The sequence below is a fragment of the Balearica regulorum genome, chromosome 7 (genome assembly GCF_011004875.1).
Source record: "Balearica regulorum gibbericeps isolate bBalReg1 chromosome 7, bBalReg1.pri, whole genome shotgun sequence".
Taxonomy (NCBI): domain Eukaryota; kingdom Metazoa; phylum Chordata; class Aves; order Gruiformes; family Gruidae; genus Balearica; species Balearica regulorum.
Genome location: NC_046190.1, coordinates 12,501,679 through 12,516,100, shown reverse-complemented (window position 1 = coordinate 12,516,100; position 14,422 = coordinate 12,501,679). Strand labels below are relative to the sequence as shown.

At 40.0% G+C, this 14,422-nt stretch overlaps 1 protein-coding gene across 3 annotated transcripts in view; it reads right to left on the bottom strand.

Annotated features, from left to right (window-relative positions):
- Positions 1 to 14,422, bottom strand: part of SORCS1 (sortilin related VPS10 domain containing receptor 1) — a 301,203-nt gene that overhangs the window by 80,309 nt on the left and 206,472 nt on the right. For all 3 annotated transcript variants that reach the window (XM_075757978.1, XM_075757976.1, XM_075757977.1), the window contains exon 6: positions 8,398 to 8,462. In XM_075757978.1, the coding sequence (XP_075614093.1) occupies positions 8,398 to 8,462 (65 nt within the window). The remainder of the gene's footprint in view (positions 1 to 8,397; positions 8,463 to 14,422) is intronic.

Here is a 14,422-nt window from a genome sequence, read left to right as displayed (position 1 = left end):
TTCACGGTGGTAATTTATCCTAGAATATAGAACCAGATTCTCAGTATTCAATTTGGTCTCTTCCAGATCAATTGAGAAGTTGCATTTTGTTTAATGACAAAGCTGATTTACAGGAAGAAGGATTTTAGCATTAGCACTTATATGACAGAAACACTACGTGGCATTTAACATTAGAACTATTTCTAATCTTTTTCCTTGCTGGAGAAGCGCAGCCCCTTGTTTGATATAATTACCACCTTCTGATCAGAGAAGTAGCATTTTACACTGAAATAGAAATAGCTGGAATTTTACCATCTCATATTTAATCTTGGTTTTAATTAAAATCTATCATTTGGTATTTCTTTTCTTGCTTCTAAGGGCTGTTGACTTCTGCTTGAAACACATGCAGGGTAACGAACCTTCAGGAAAGTTTGATGAGGGATGATTTTACCCCGGCATTTGCGAAGTTCTTGGAATATATAAAGTGCTAAGTAGTATTAGTCACTGCAGTTTATAGCATTTTATGCTTTCGCAGCTCACTGCAAAACATTAATTAATACAGCCTGGAGAGCATGATCAAAATGTATTTCCCTTCAGAGGGACATGATTTTTTCCACATTAGCCACGAGAGGGCAGCGAACGACGTAACTCCCAGCCTGCTCATTCCAGAGAGCTCAGGAAAGTTCCCTCTCAGAGCTGTTCAGCCCTCTGTCCCTCTGCTCCTAGGAAGGAGAGGGACAAGGGGGCCAGAGTCTCCTCCACCACCCAGTAGTAGTGTGTGGTGCAGCTCATCCCCTCCTTGTCATAAGATGGAGAACGGGCATGCATCTCTTCACCAGCAACACAAACAATTCCCACTCCTCCTGTTTAATTCAATTCATTGTATCATGAAGGACAGCCCTCCACACCTGCCCCCACATTCACAGAATCATAGAATAGTTTGGGTTGGAAGGGACCTTTAAAGGTCATCTAGTCCAGCCCCCCTTACAATGAGCAGGGTCATCTTCAACTAGATCAGGTTGCTCAGAGCCCCATCCAGCCTGACCTTGAATGTTTCCAGGGATGGGGGCATCTATCACCTCTCTGAGCAACCTGTACCAGTGTTTCATCACTCTCATAGTAAATTTTTTTTTCCTTATGTCTAGCCTAAATCTACCTTCTTTTAGTTTAAAACCATTACCCCTTGTCCTGTCACAACAGGCCCTGCTAAAAAGTTTGTCCCCATCTTTCTTGTAAGCCCCCTTTAGGTACTAGAAGTCAGCAATAAGGTTTCCCCGGAACCTTCTCTTCTCAAGGCTGAACAACCCCAACTCTCTCAACCTGTCTTCACAGGAGAGGTGCTCCAGCCCTCTGATCATTTTTGTGGCCCTCCTCTGGACCTGCTCCAACAGGTCTATGTCTTTGCTGTGCTAAGGGCTCCAGAGCTGGACACAGTACACCAGGTGGGGTCTCTCATTCTGTCCCAAGAAGGTTCCTGACTGAAACGCCTGGCAATCCTGAGCTTAATCAAAGCAGCATCAGTTGAAATGGGCTGGTCCCACCGCCCCCTGAGCTGTTGGCAAGACTGGGTGGCTTTTCACACATGGGATCGAATCACCCAGCATAGAGCTATATAGGATGAGACCTCTGTTTCTCACCTCGTTTCCTTCCCCACCATTGTTTCCTTTTCCTTCCACAGGCGCATTGGACAGAAGACACTAAGAGGATAATGCAGTGCTGTCTTACTTCCCATGCAAACGGGTTATTTATCCTGAGAGCACAGGGAGGTAACAGGATAGGTGCTGCTGGGACCAGCCAGCAAAGAAGATTAAGGAATCTCCTCCACAAGAGATTTTAAAGAGCAGGCCAGGTTCACATCCATTAGAGGTGACTGAAGTTTTTTCGATCCTGTTTTAATGGAGGAATGGGGACCATGTCTATTTCTGCTGTGATCGCAGGAGTCTCTGCAGCAGTGATTGTACCATTGATGAAGATTTACTAAGGCAATTCCTGTGAACTTTTACAGTGCAATTCTCCACGGCTTCAATTCTAAAATGCCAGTAATAACTACACTAAAGGGCAGAACACCGAAATTGCTTAAGCTAATCTCCCAAACAGCCAAACCCTGAGATGTGCACACCAAGAAAAGCTTCCTCTGCTACGGGAGACAGAAAGAATGAAAAGCAGGCTTCTTGCAGTGCCTGGATCCCTCTTTTTTCCTAAGGGAAGTTTTGCTGTGCTCACACTAACTCAAGGATTTTGTTTTGGCATTTGACTCTCATGGACATTTTATGTGATTCCACTGGCAGAGCTTTGTAATTTAGCATTAATTAATGTCAATTAATGTATTCAGTTGCTAAGCTCTGGAATTAATTTCATTAGTTTTCTTTCACAGATGTTTTCCCTGCCATAGGTAATTAGGACATTATGCTTTTCATTTCCAGAACCCTCACCTCCAACAACAGCTGCTGTTTTTAATATACAACAACAATGTCACGCTGTGCCTGGAGAGAAGAACATAGCAACTCCAAGCTCTTACGCCCCCAGACACTTTGATTTTGACAGGTTTAGACACCTAGAGTAGGATTCTTCTCAGGGAATGGCAGCTATTTCTTAAGAGGAAGCAAGAAAAGTCACAGAACATAAGAATGGAGAAGACATCTTGTAAGGGAAGCCTCTGACAAAATTAATCTGTTTCAGAGGTGAAAGAGAATTGCAGATGCTAACACATAGGAAAAGTTAAGAGCCAGGGGCACCCCGTGCCACGAAGTATTTTAGTGTTTTCTGTTTAGCTCAAGCTCCATGCTAATATGTTCTCAAGGGAAATGCATCCAGCCTGTCCCAGAGCCACTTCTTGGTTCAGTTAGTGGAGATGGAAGGTTGTTGGTGGTTACTGGAGGTTGGCGAGGCTCTGCAAAAGTACACAGGAGAGTTTCAAATCCCTTCCTAAAGCAGAGCATGACTTTCTTCAGGATACTCTGTTGCCAAGTGTTACTTCGGATGGCATATCAAACCCTAATACCCACTGCTTTCTAGTCTAAGCTTGCACGTGTATCTTTTGAAAACCTTATTTGATCATACAAGGAGAGTCAGAGAAAATATTCACTGTATTCACTGCAAACATATAATTCTTTTTTTTTTTTTTTTTTCTTCTTGTCTTTAATTCATTGAGGAATGTGTCCTTCTCTCTACAAATAAATCCACTAAGGAAAAATCACGAGTTTATGCAAAGAGCATCCACATAATCTATGACTTGTTTGTCTTCCAGATTTACTATGGAGTATCCTAGTTCATCATTGAGCAGCTTTAGACATTAGGGGTAGTTTCTGCTTTTGAAGGATAACTGGTATGCTGTAACTAATGAACCGTAAGAACATGGTAGTAACATATCTCACAGAAAGACCCAGGCCTGTAACCCCTCTCCAACAGTGACTAATAACAGATGCCTAGAAAAGGTTATAAGAATTTATCTAGGTGCCTTGGTAGTCCAGGTACACCTTCAGCATCCACTACCTCCCATGGCAATGAGTTCCAGATTTTATTTAAATATTCTCCCATATTTTAATCTTTCTATTCCTTTTTTGAGAAACACAAAATTATTATTTTATCCATTTCCATCTGGTCCGAATGTTGATTTGTGAAATGTTTATGATATGGGAGTACATTCACAACTCTCCAGGACTCAGCAACTGCAAACCAATTAACCAATAATGAAGATCAGTGAAATGAAGCTATCCCATTTACTAACTACTCACAAATCTGGTTTTATCCTGCTGCTACTTTTTCTTCATTGCATGCCAGAGTCAGGAATCTTTCTCTACGTGGAGAAGTATATCCTCTGCCATTTCTGGCATAAGGATATAATTAGAGAAACTAGCAGATATCATTCTCCAGGACAAATACTAATCATGATCAGGAAAAAAAAAATCACGGCACAGTTTTAGTGTACCATGGGAATTAATTCACCACTCTAGCTATGTTAGCAAAAGACTGTCAGGCTAGGTTGCCTACTCTTTTTTTTTCCCACAGCATTGATTATTTTGTTCTTTCTAGCAATGTTCTGTGAAAACAGAAATTAAAGTCCTAGCACAACTTTCTGATTCAGACACCGTTGGCCAGATGCTCAGTCCCTGTTGATCAACAAGCAGAGTATGCCTGCTGACCAGGCTTTGGTTTACCTGCATTCACAGCAGCATCTAAATTACCTTTCAATAAGAGAAGTTGCTGTGTAAATCAGGACAGCAGAAGCAAAGCAAAGGAAACAAAAGTACTTTTAAATATCAGGAGCTCTCTAAATTTTTCTAGCACATTAGAAAACCCCTTAGCTTCTTTCATCCACACTTAAAAAAAACAAACCCAAAACATAAATTAAAAACTTTACTCAAAATTGACTCGCATCTATCTACATAAGTGAATGCATATCTCATATATGTATCGGTTGGTTTTCTTGACTTGCACCTACAGAAACTGTCACTTAGATGTCCTCTGAATCAGCTTTGCCATTCTCTGGAGGGCCAGTGGGTACCCAGTTAGTCCCCAAGTGCCTTGTAGGAACCCATCTTTCTAATTCTCACCAACAGTCTGGATTCCTCAGTAGGCATCACCTGAAAAAAAATTACCTTCCATATCAATTACCTCTAATCAGGCCTTACTGGGACAACCCTCCCTAGCTCAAATCAGAGAAGCCCATTAATTAAGGACCTTTCAGGACTTGTGTATTCTTTACAAACCTAAAAGCCACACGTCATTAAGTTTATACACCTTCTGAAAGCACTTCAAGCTACACTTGAGCAAACCTAGATTTAAGTTCTACCAGTCACTCTGCCTGTTGACTATGGTGGTGAATGTAACAAAGAGAAGCTTATCATGTGGTTAGAAACTGTAGGGGATTAATTGCCTTATTGGGGTTTTGACCTGAAACCAGGCAAAAAACCAACAACAACAACAAAAAAATCACAATTCCTGCTGACTTTGCTGGCTTGCCTTTGATCCTGTTCCAAAATCAAAGTGGAACACCAGGGACACCCAAGTGTACAAATGGAAATGTGAGGTAAGGTTTATATGAATTTCTTCCAACCAGAAAAATCAGTTTTACCACTATGCTCTCAGTCCCAGATTGACTCGGATTGGGTCTAAAGCCTTTAAAAAATAAACAAAACCATCACATTGACAAGATGAAAATTTGCCTGGTGCTCTCCAAAATTTACACAACAAGATTAAAAACATAAATGGCAATGATTAGCTCTGCAAATCTGTCCCCATCAATACAACTAAATTGCACAGTCTGTACTCAGTTTATTCATTGCTACCTGCGCTCTATTTTGATGAGACACAGTGTGTTCAGAAGGAGTCCAGATTTTTCTGGATCCCAAGGAAAAAAAGAAGAAAAAAAAAAAAAAAAAAGAGGGAGAATGTGCACTCAGGTACAACATTGCTAACCAGATCCTCAGCAGGTGTAAATCAACATGCCACTGAAGTTATACTGATTTATGCCTGCCAAGAGACTCCTATTTTGGTCCTTGTAAACCTTTTACATTATGTATATAAACACAATAAATAACATGCACAGACAGACCATAATCAGAGAGCAGAGATAGAGAGTTATGGGTGTCCTAGCAGGGAAAGCCCAATACTAAGGTTGCTGCTGATAGATGTTCTCAAACGACCCTGCCAGGGAGATGGGCTAACAACCGTACTCTGCTGACATTTCTACTTCTTCTCACCTAAAGCTGGAGTTGTACTACTCAGCTTCTGCTGAAAAAGATACCAGCACAAGAATTAAGTGTTTTTTCTTATTAGTACTGAGTTCAGCTGTTTTTTCCTTAGCCCTTATATTTCCACTTCAGGATCTTTTATTTTATTGTACAGATTGTGTGGTTGTTTCCACACTGCTCCAATTTCCTTCCTTCTTTCTTCCTGCCTTGTTTTGGCAAGTCTACCTTCTCAAATTTAATCCCTTTATTGAATTTTTACACTTGGTTAACTCTCAAAAGAGATATTCCAAACAAAGTATAAACAAGTAAATGCAAGAACATGAAAAAAAACCACAAACACACAAAAAACCCCAAGAAAAATTATTTGCAAATTACCCTCAGCTTGAAAAAAGATACCTTTCTCACTTCAGCACACTTCACCCCATTTCCCCCACTGGCAGTGACACACATGCTTCATTACAGAGGAGAAAAGTTTGTTCATCCATGGGAGGAGGATCATGGTTACTTCATCGAGGAAAAGGAGACTGCTTTAGTACTTAAAAAACAGGCTCTAGTAGCCAAGAGAATATATGAATATACCAAGTTGGTCATGGTAACAAGAGTAATGGACCATGTGCACACTCTTAGGCTGTCTCAGTCTCAAAATTCTGTGACCTGAAGTGCTACCAAATGTCTTCTGGCAAAAATTGCTGTTATATGTTCCAAGATTACTGCTTCCAGCTACCCACTGCAGTCCTCTGCCCGAGATCAACCCTCCCTGGAACAATGGGCAAAACAGAGCGTGCACTTACTGAAAATCCAGCACATTTTCTTATATTGCCAATATGGTGACCTCCTGACTCATGAGCAGAAGTTTCATCCAAATGACTGGTTGGCAAGAGGAGTCACCACCGGCTGAAGGTTTGACACCACTGCTATATTTACGTTAGTAGTTCTGTCACTGCCTAAACAGAAAAACTTCAGTTGTGCTGCCTCACAGCTAAGCCAATGTAAGTGTGCAGAATCAGTTACTAGAGCTCAGCTGATATGCAATAATTTGTTATTCCACAATTCTTTATTAATATGCCTGACTCCTCAGTGAGGCCAGTTTCATCTACCTCTTTTTTAGTTTCCACCTTAAGAGCTGTAATAAAGTTTACTAATTTGTTAAGCACTCAAGAAGTCTTCTGCAGAAATGTGCTATAGCTGTGCAAAATATTCTTATTACAGACTAAGAACTCAAACAAGATGATTCAAGGCATTTGGAGCATGGCACTTTCTCCGCCCACTGTGAGCTGAACATCCCTCAAAAGCATCACCAGAATATAGCTCCTTAAACATCAGTTGTAGTGTTTCATCTCCATGACCTCAAATTCTTAATGCCTTATAACAGTAATATTTTGTGCTGAAATAAACACTGCCCTGTTAGAATCTTTCATTCTCATTTAACATGTCCCAAGAAATAGAAAGCCTCATGTTCCCAGCCTTGCCACCATGTTCAGGTAAGTGAAATTGAGAGGAGAAATAATAATCAGAGATCATAAGTGATAAGAAACAGAGATAATATATTCTTTCACTTTTACTAATCTTACATATCTTGAAATGGGAAGACCTCTAAAACTTTATGGTTTCTATCGCAACTTTATTTTCAAAATTCATCTTCCAAAAAATTCTCTTTCATGCTAAATTTCAGTAAGTTAAAAAAAACCTGATTACCTTACAGTTAGATTTTCAGACAGTTTTTAAGTTTCCAATGACAAAATATACATTTTAAGTAACATCACTGCTTTTTGGGGTACAATTCAGGGGAGAATTTTATCCATTTTTAAAGGAATTGACTGCATCATTAATACTTACATATTGCAAATGGTAAAAATCTGCTTGTTATGTTGCAGCAAAACTGCTATTTACTGTGGAAACAATATGGAATTACAATGAGGAGATCTACGGCAACCAGGCTTTCGGTGTGATGCCTGCCTGAGGCAATCCAGTGCTGTGGAAAAGAAATCCATGGAGGAAGATCTGCAAAAGCAGTGGAGCTCAAAGATAAACCTTGAAGAAGCATGGGTGGGAGGAGAAAAGGCCAGCGGGTGGCTTAGGGTGCCTGAGAGAATTTACAGCCAATTAGGAGAATATTTTGGAGTTGCAGGTAAAGGAGGCTCCTAGAATGGAGAAAAGCACCTCAAGAGGCAAAGCAGGGAGGGAGAGGAGCTGATGAAAGTGAAGGACAACAACAGAACAAGCAATAACAGTGAAGAATACACTTAGGCTGGTCATTAAAAGGTTTCTAATGCAAGAGAAATGAGGTATTTTCAAAGGTAGTACCTAAGGCAGAGTAACCCTGGTCTGTTAAAACTGTAAAGCTATAAACAAGGTGACATTACATACTGTGTGAAACAACAGCAGCTAGACTCTGTGACCCAGGAACTTCTCTCCAATGCCATGTTCCCATGAACAAAAATCACATAGGAAGAAAGAAAAGTGCTGTATGTGCTACCTCCAATTACTGCTTATCGCCTATTCTTCCTTACCATGTTCTTGGCTCCTTTCACAGCCTGTTAATCCCAACTTTTTGCCTTCCTGGAAAGACTTCTCTTCTGACAGACCTGCCTTGGAACAGTCAAACCCCTCATATTAAATGAGCAGATCACTAAAGAGAAGTCAGATTTCCATCATGATATTGTGTGGTTACAGGTATATGAGAGCAGTCCAGAACAGTACAATATTTGAAAGCTGATGTACTTACGACCATCCACTGTTTTTGCCTCCAGGTGCACGAGGTCTGGCTCTCTACCGGACCCCATCATAGACCTATACAAGACAGATTGATACAAAGACATTAAAAACAACAGATATCATAAGTGTCTGAGACATTAATTCCACAGGAGAGTCCACTGGACCTAAGCTCATACTCACAAGTAAGAGTTGATCAGTTTGAAAGCATTTTTGAGTTTTCCTTAAAATAAACTTGAAAATTTGAAAGAAATTCTACTATTTTATTGAATCAATGCCATTGTACTTATGAGGTTTTTATTTCTGACCTCTTCACTTCTTTCCCCCTGGAGATTTGTTTCTGTTCTCGTTGGTGCCTGACATTTTGGTGTGTCTCCTGGTTTTCAGTTCTGGGTGGGATACAGAAGACTTTAATTGATGGGATAATAGTGTTTGCCAGCATACTAATTATAGCTGTTCCTTTATATTGGACATTTTATGCACATTTGCTTAATTGACACTCCTAATGATCAATATTCCCTCATTAATTAAGAAATTCTTAAAACCCATTTCATCCTGAGACATTTTATCACTTCTGATCTAACAAAACCACTGTTCCATTAATAAAAGAAATGTCAGATTGACTCAGAAAATGACTGTTTGTTCACTCTGAATTAACAAGCAACAACATAAAGACATTGAGCACTGCAAATAAGGGGTTTACAGACTCAAGCTTTTCTTCCATTGTTGAGGTTCCCCTGGACTGGCACTGCTGGCCTCAAGAACTCCCTGGGACAGTCCAAATGGCCAGTGGTTTGATGGACAGTCTGAATTATGGCAGTACTGAGTGCAAGTATGTGCCAATTCCATCATACAGCAGCCTCAGCAGCATCTCTGACAATCAGTTTTGTTTCTGGTCTTGGTCCTAACATCCAAGTAATCATCCTAGATTAAGCCTAAGGGTTAAACAACCAGTTTCTTGTTAGCTGCCTGACCTCCAAGTTAATAGATGCATGAGGAAAGAGAAACATTTATTTCCAGTGATAGACAAATTAGATGCTGTTCTGTTCAAAGCCTCATTATGTTTCAGGAAATCAAAAGTAAGGTTCAAACAGTGATTTAGACTTTAATTCAGTTCCCACTGACTGCAATCAGAGGCAGCTCCAGCCCTTAATCATCATGTGCATTAACTAATAATCATTATAAAAATGTTAACAATAACAAGACTATTTGTGTCCTGATTAATCCTGAGCTTTGCTTGACAAAATCTGTAACAATTCTCTAGCTAGAAAAGGTTTGGATTTTTTTGGTCTCCTTTGCTGAGGACTGGAAAGACTCAGAGCCAGCATTGCTTTCACCTCTTCTCCATTTTTAATAGCATATATGGCAAGGTCTTTTTATCCTAAACATTCAACTTCCATTTAAAATCCCTGCTTCCTGATAACTGACACCAGGTGGGGGGGAAGAGAGTACCTTCCTAGGGCATTTTTTCCTTTACCTGCTATCATCAGCAGATTTGGGGCCAAAATGCTGGGCCTGCTAGTTACAATTCAGTTCAAAATGGATACACTGACCAACAGCTCTAAAAAACTATGGAAGGACTAAGCTTGTAATTTGGCATATCTCCTTTTTTATTGTTTGTTCAAGTGGGCTTTAAGCACACCTGGAACTGGGCTATTGCAGAAGACACAGTACAGCTTTGTCAGTGCATTCCTCCTCCTGACCTCACACAGCCCCATGGGGATGTGAACTCTCCCAAGAAAAAAAGGATTATACTCCATGGATTTGAACACTTTGTCTCTTCAGAGACCTGCAACAATGGTATTCATACAGCAAAGAGCTTGCTGCCCTAGTTAAAGCCTGTTGAGTCTCCAGTCAGGTGCATTGTGAGTTTCCTCCTTGCAGTGCTATTCTGACCGCAAGAAACACCTCTACTGCATCTTCTCAGGCAAAGACAGCTAATTCAGAATGAGATGTCTCACTGATGGATGGGACATGATTGTCACTGTTGTTTTCACTTGTGATATGAGCCATAATTTACATCAAACTCTTAAGCGTCTTAAAAGCAGAGTATAAATATCTGGACCCACCAAGCCCTGAAAGTTAGAAGGCTGCAGCTGTAGTGACCTGCATATTACTTAGTCTCTCACCATGACAGCTTGTATTGGAACTACAGAGGCTTCAACTCAAGGTAGAATTAAGCCATCAATTGTCCCAAGGATATATAGAACAAGGATGGCTGAAACATGACTGGTGATAAACATTATTCACCTACTCAAGGGCTTCCTTTCTTTTGAAATCTCCTAACCCCTGCAAATTAGAAATGTGATGACAAACAAAGATGAAAACTAAGGCCCAGAGAATCTAAGGGAGTTCCTAAAGTCAAACAGGACATTTGAAGTAGAGGCAAGAACCATATTCAAGTCTTCCTATCTGCTAGATCTTTCTTTCTACCTTAGAAAGTACACATTCCATTGCTTTGATATATAACAGGCTTAATTTACTTGTGACAGCACAAGGTTACAGTCAGGCCCATAATATTAAATGATAACATGAACAATCAGTTGCAAAGGACAGGCAAAATACAAATACATATCTGCTTAAATCAATATTAGCTGTACACAGCTGACAACCAGAAACCTATCACTCCCATCTGGATTCTGCTGAGAGCTTACTGACCAGAATTTTTTTAATGTCATGCTTTCTTGTATCTTGCTGTCTTGTTCCATGGTAGCCCTGTGATATTTCTCTCTACACCCCTCCATACCCCCTGAAAAGGCACATAAAGTAATATTAATCTTACCCAGTTATACACTATAGATATTTAACTCTGAGCTAATCACACTCAACTCTTTTTGCAGGCAGTGAGGAGAAACAGGCAGTTTTGCACTGTGGTTCATCTGAACGGTGTTAGATACATCTTCATGAGAAGACAAACTTTATGCTAGAAAGGGCTGTTTCTCTCCATTGACTATAAGATGTCTGGACACCTACACTACAGACACCACGTGTGATCACATAAAGATCCCAAAGCAGGTAACACAACAGACCTGAAGTATGTTTATAACCTACATTTAAAAACAGGAACTACAAATAAACTATGGATTGTAAGGAAAGGAGAAAAGGAATGTCTTGGGCTGCCTTCTCTCTGGGAGAACTAATGTTTTATATAGCTTAACTCAGCTTTGTAATTTACTATATAGCATGTTAAAGCCTAGGAGAAATTCAGAAATGTGATATTGACCACAGTGAACATATACAGGAGATAAATGCCATGCTCTTGGTTGCACTGCACTTGAGAACATGCACTTTGTAGGAAGATAGACATCCTTTTAGTGTTTAGGACAATCAGTTCTTAAAGGACCTACTGAAAACAAGATATTAGGAAGTGTGGAATATACATCAGAAATCTTAAATTTTTAGTATGTCAACCAGACCTATCACAACACTACTGAGCATGCAGCTATTTTCTTGGCTTTTTCATTTGGTTGAGGGAAAAAAGGATCATCCTTAGAAGCTGAGCAGGACAATGTACTTCTACAAGCCTGAGTATTATTAAGTAACAGTGTTAAGCCCATGGCATTAGTATGAAACAAAATGAATAAACCTAACTGATTTCAAAGAAATTTCAGTCCTGACTGATGACTGGATTTGAAGGTTCTTATACCAAAACTAGAGTGATTAATAAATAAAATCTTCAGACATGGAAGAAGAAAACTACATGCTAGATTTGCCTTAGATAATACCAAAGCCTCAAACTCAGGGTTTCTAACTTGATAGAACTGCCCACTCCATTATATTTTGTGCACGTGGTCAATGCAACCTGGTCAACATACACTTCACAAGCTAAACAGGGAAAAGCACTGTGCACTTATTAACCAAGCACCCTGCAAAGAACAGGCGTACAGATGAACAACACTCTGGGACCCACTTGGTTACTGATTTCTCTCAGAAATTTCTCTAAAAATAAACCACAGTCCAAAACTTTGCTGCGCCCTATTCTGTGCAACTTTTGTTAGCTATGCTAGCAGCACTTTCTTCTCATATTTCTCGATTCTATTCTTCCTTTTCAGCATCTGTTCTCAATCACTCATACATCCACAAACTTTTCTTCTTGTCACATTCTATGTTTTCACTTTATGGTAAAATGCCAGCATGCCCTTTGTCTGTCCCTTTAATCTCAGGCTTTCTGTAATACTCCCTGAAACTTCAGTACACCAGGGATATGCTTGCAACACTTTCTGCTGAACAGTGCCTATTGTATTTTTGTGATTAGCTTTTTGTGTTTTGTTGGTATAATTGTGTGGATGTTTTGAAAAAAGAAAAAGGAAAAGAGAAAAAAAAAAAAAAGAAAAAATCTTTTGGGAAAATGAGGATTTTAAAAAAGCCAAGGGGAGTGCAAGGCAGTGACCCCACTGCCTCTACAGAGAAGTTGCTCACATTACGAAAAAGTAGGACCCCGACAGTCCTGTTACAGTCACTTCCTAAAATTTTAATCACCATCAAGCCTGCTAAGTAGTCATCTGCACTTGAGAGCTGCACAAATCGATATCAGTGGCTGCAGCACCATAATTGCTCTGAATGCAGATTCTACATCCACCGTGAGAAGCAGCACAGCGAAAAGACCCTGAATCATCCTCTGGTTTAGAACTAGGCTGAACTAAACAAAAGCAGTCTGGCACTGCCCATTGCACAGCAAATGCTAGTTGGCATATTTCTGTAGTGACCAACCCCTTGCCATCTCTCCATCTGAAACATTTCTAAAACCTTGGCTTCCTTGGCCTCTCAGCTCTTCTGAGCCAAGGAAATTCAATAGAGACCCTGTTATCCTGGGGTTTCCACCTCTTCTATCTTTTTTCACTTCTAGGGACAAAAGAAATTGTTTATAGATGCTGGGAACAGATGAGGTTTGCAAGGCAGTCAGACCACTCAGAACTGCAAAAAGACGTCATTGTGAATACAGCAAAAGCTTCCACTTGGTGTACTTAATTTCAAAGTATGATTTTTCATAAACAAAGAACTCAAAGCACCAGACAACCAGGGCTCCATCTCAAGGGCTTGTGCATTCTGGAAAGCAGCTTTGCGTGCCTTTGGTTTTGGATACTTGACTTCAGACACAGTAACGCCATATCTGGGACTACATGAGTAAGAAACTTGATGGCAAACTTTTCATATGTATTCCTTGTATCATACATGCTTACAGCAGCCAAGATCAAAGTTCTTTTAAGCTAAGCAATAAAAGGCAATGTTATTTTACAGAATCTTCAAACAAATGGTCCAGAATGCAAGGCTGGAAGAACAGAAATGCTACTATGACCTTTTCACAGACAGAGCCAGTGTGAATGTCGTTCATTCTTTACATGATACAGAGATACTATGCAGCTTTCCCATGTCTCAGAGGAAATGAACAAGTGCAGAATCAGGACTCCTATAACCATCCCTCACCACCTTTTTGAGGGAAACAGGTATGATTTGTTCACGCAGCAAAGGATAGCAGACAAATGACAGGTAACAACATGACTCTACTAAAGTGGGTGGAATGAGATCTGGCCATTTTGAGCTTATCGACACTGACTCAGACTAAGTTAGAAGTGGCTGCAATGCAACATCAAACAGAAAAGTGAGACATCACTTGGAAAATCCAGTTTGACCCCTCATCATTAAAAATGCTCATTTGCTTCTGTGCCCCTTCTTCCCCTTCCCAGAACCTGTCCTGATTCTCTTTCTGGACATTAGACTCTAGTTGCATTCTGCAGATGAGTTTGTGCTTAACGTGTTATTTATTTTGAGATGTCTCCTGACCTTCAGCATTCCTTCTTCCCAGTCCCAATTTGAGCACACCTCCATCTCCACATATACTGCATTACACAGAAAGACTAATTAGCTGCCACAGACAGATAGAAGAGAGAATATACTCTCAGAGATCCTTATGCCAAAGTTGTCCTATGAACATAAATATTCTAACAAGCTTTATCCTGTCACAATAGAGCTATAAAGTTGCTCTGTTCAGCACACGATAATGGCTTTGTAATTCAATTATTGGTAGAATTTGCCTTTGG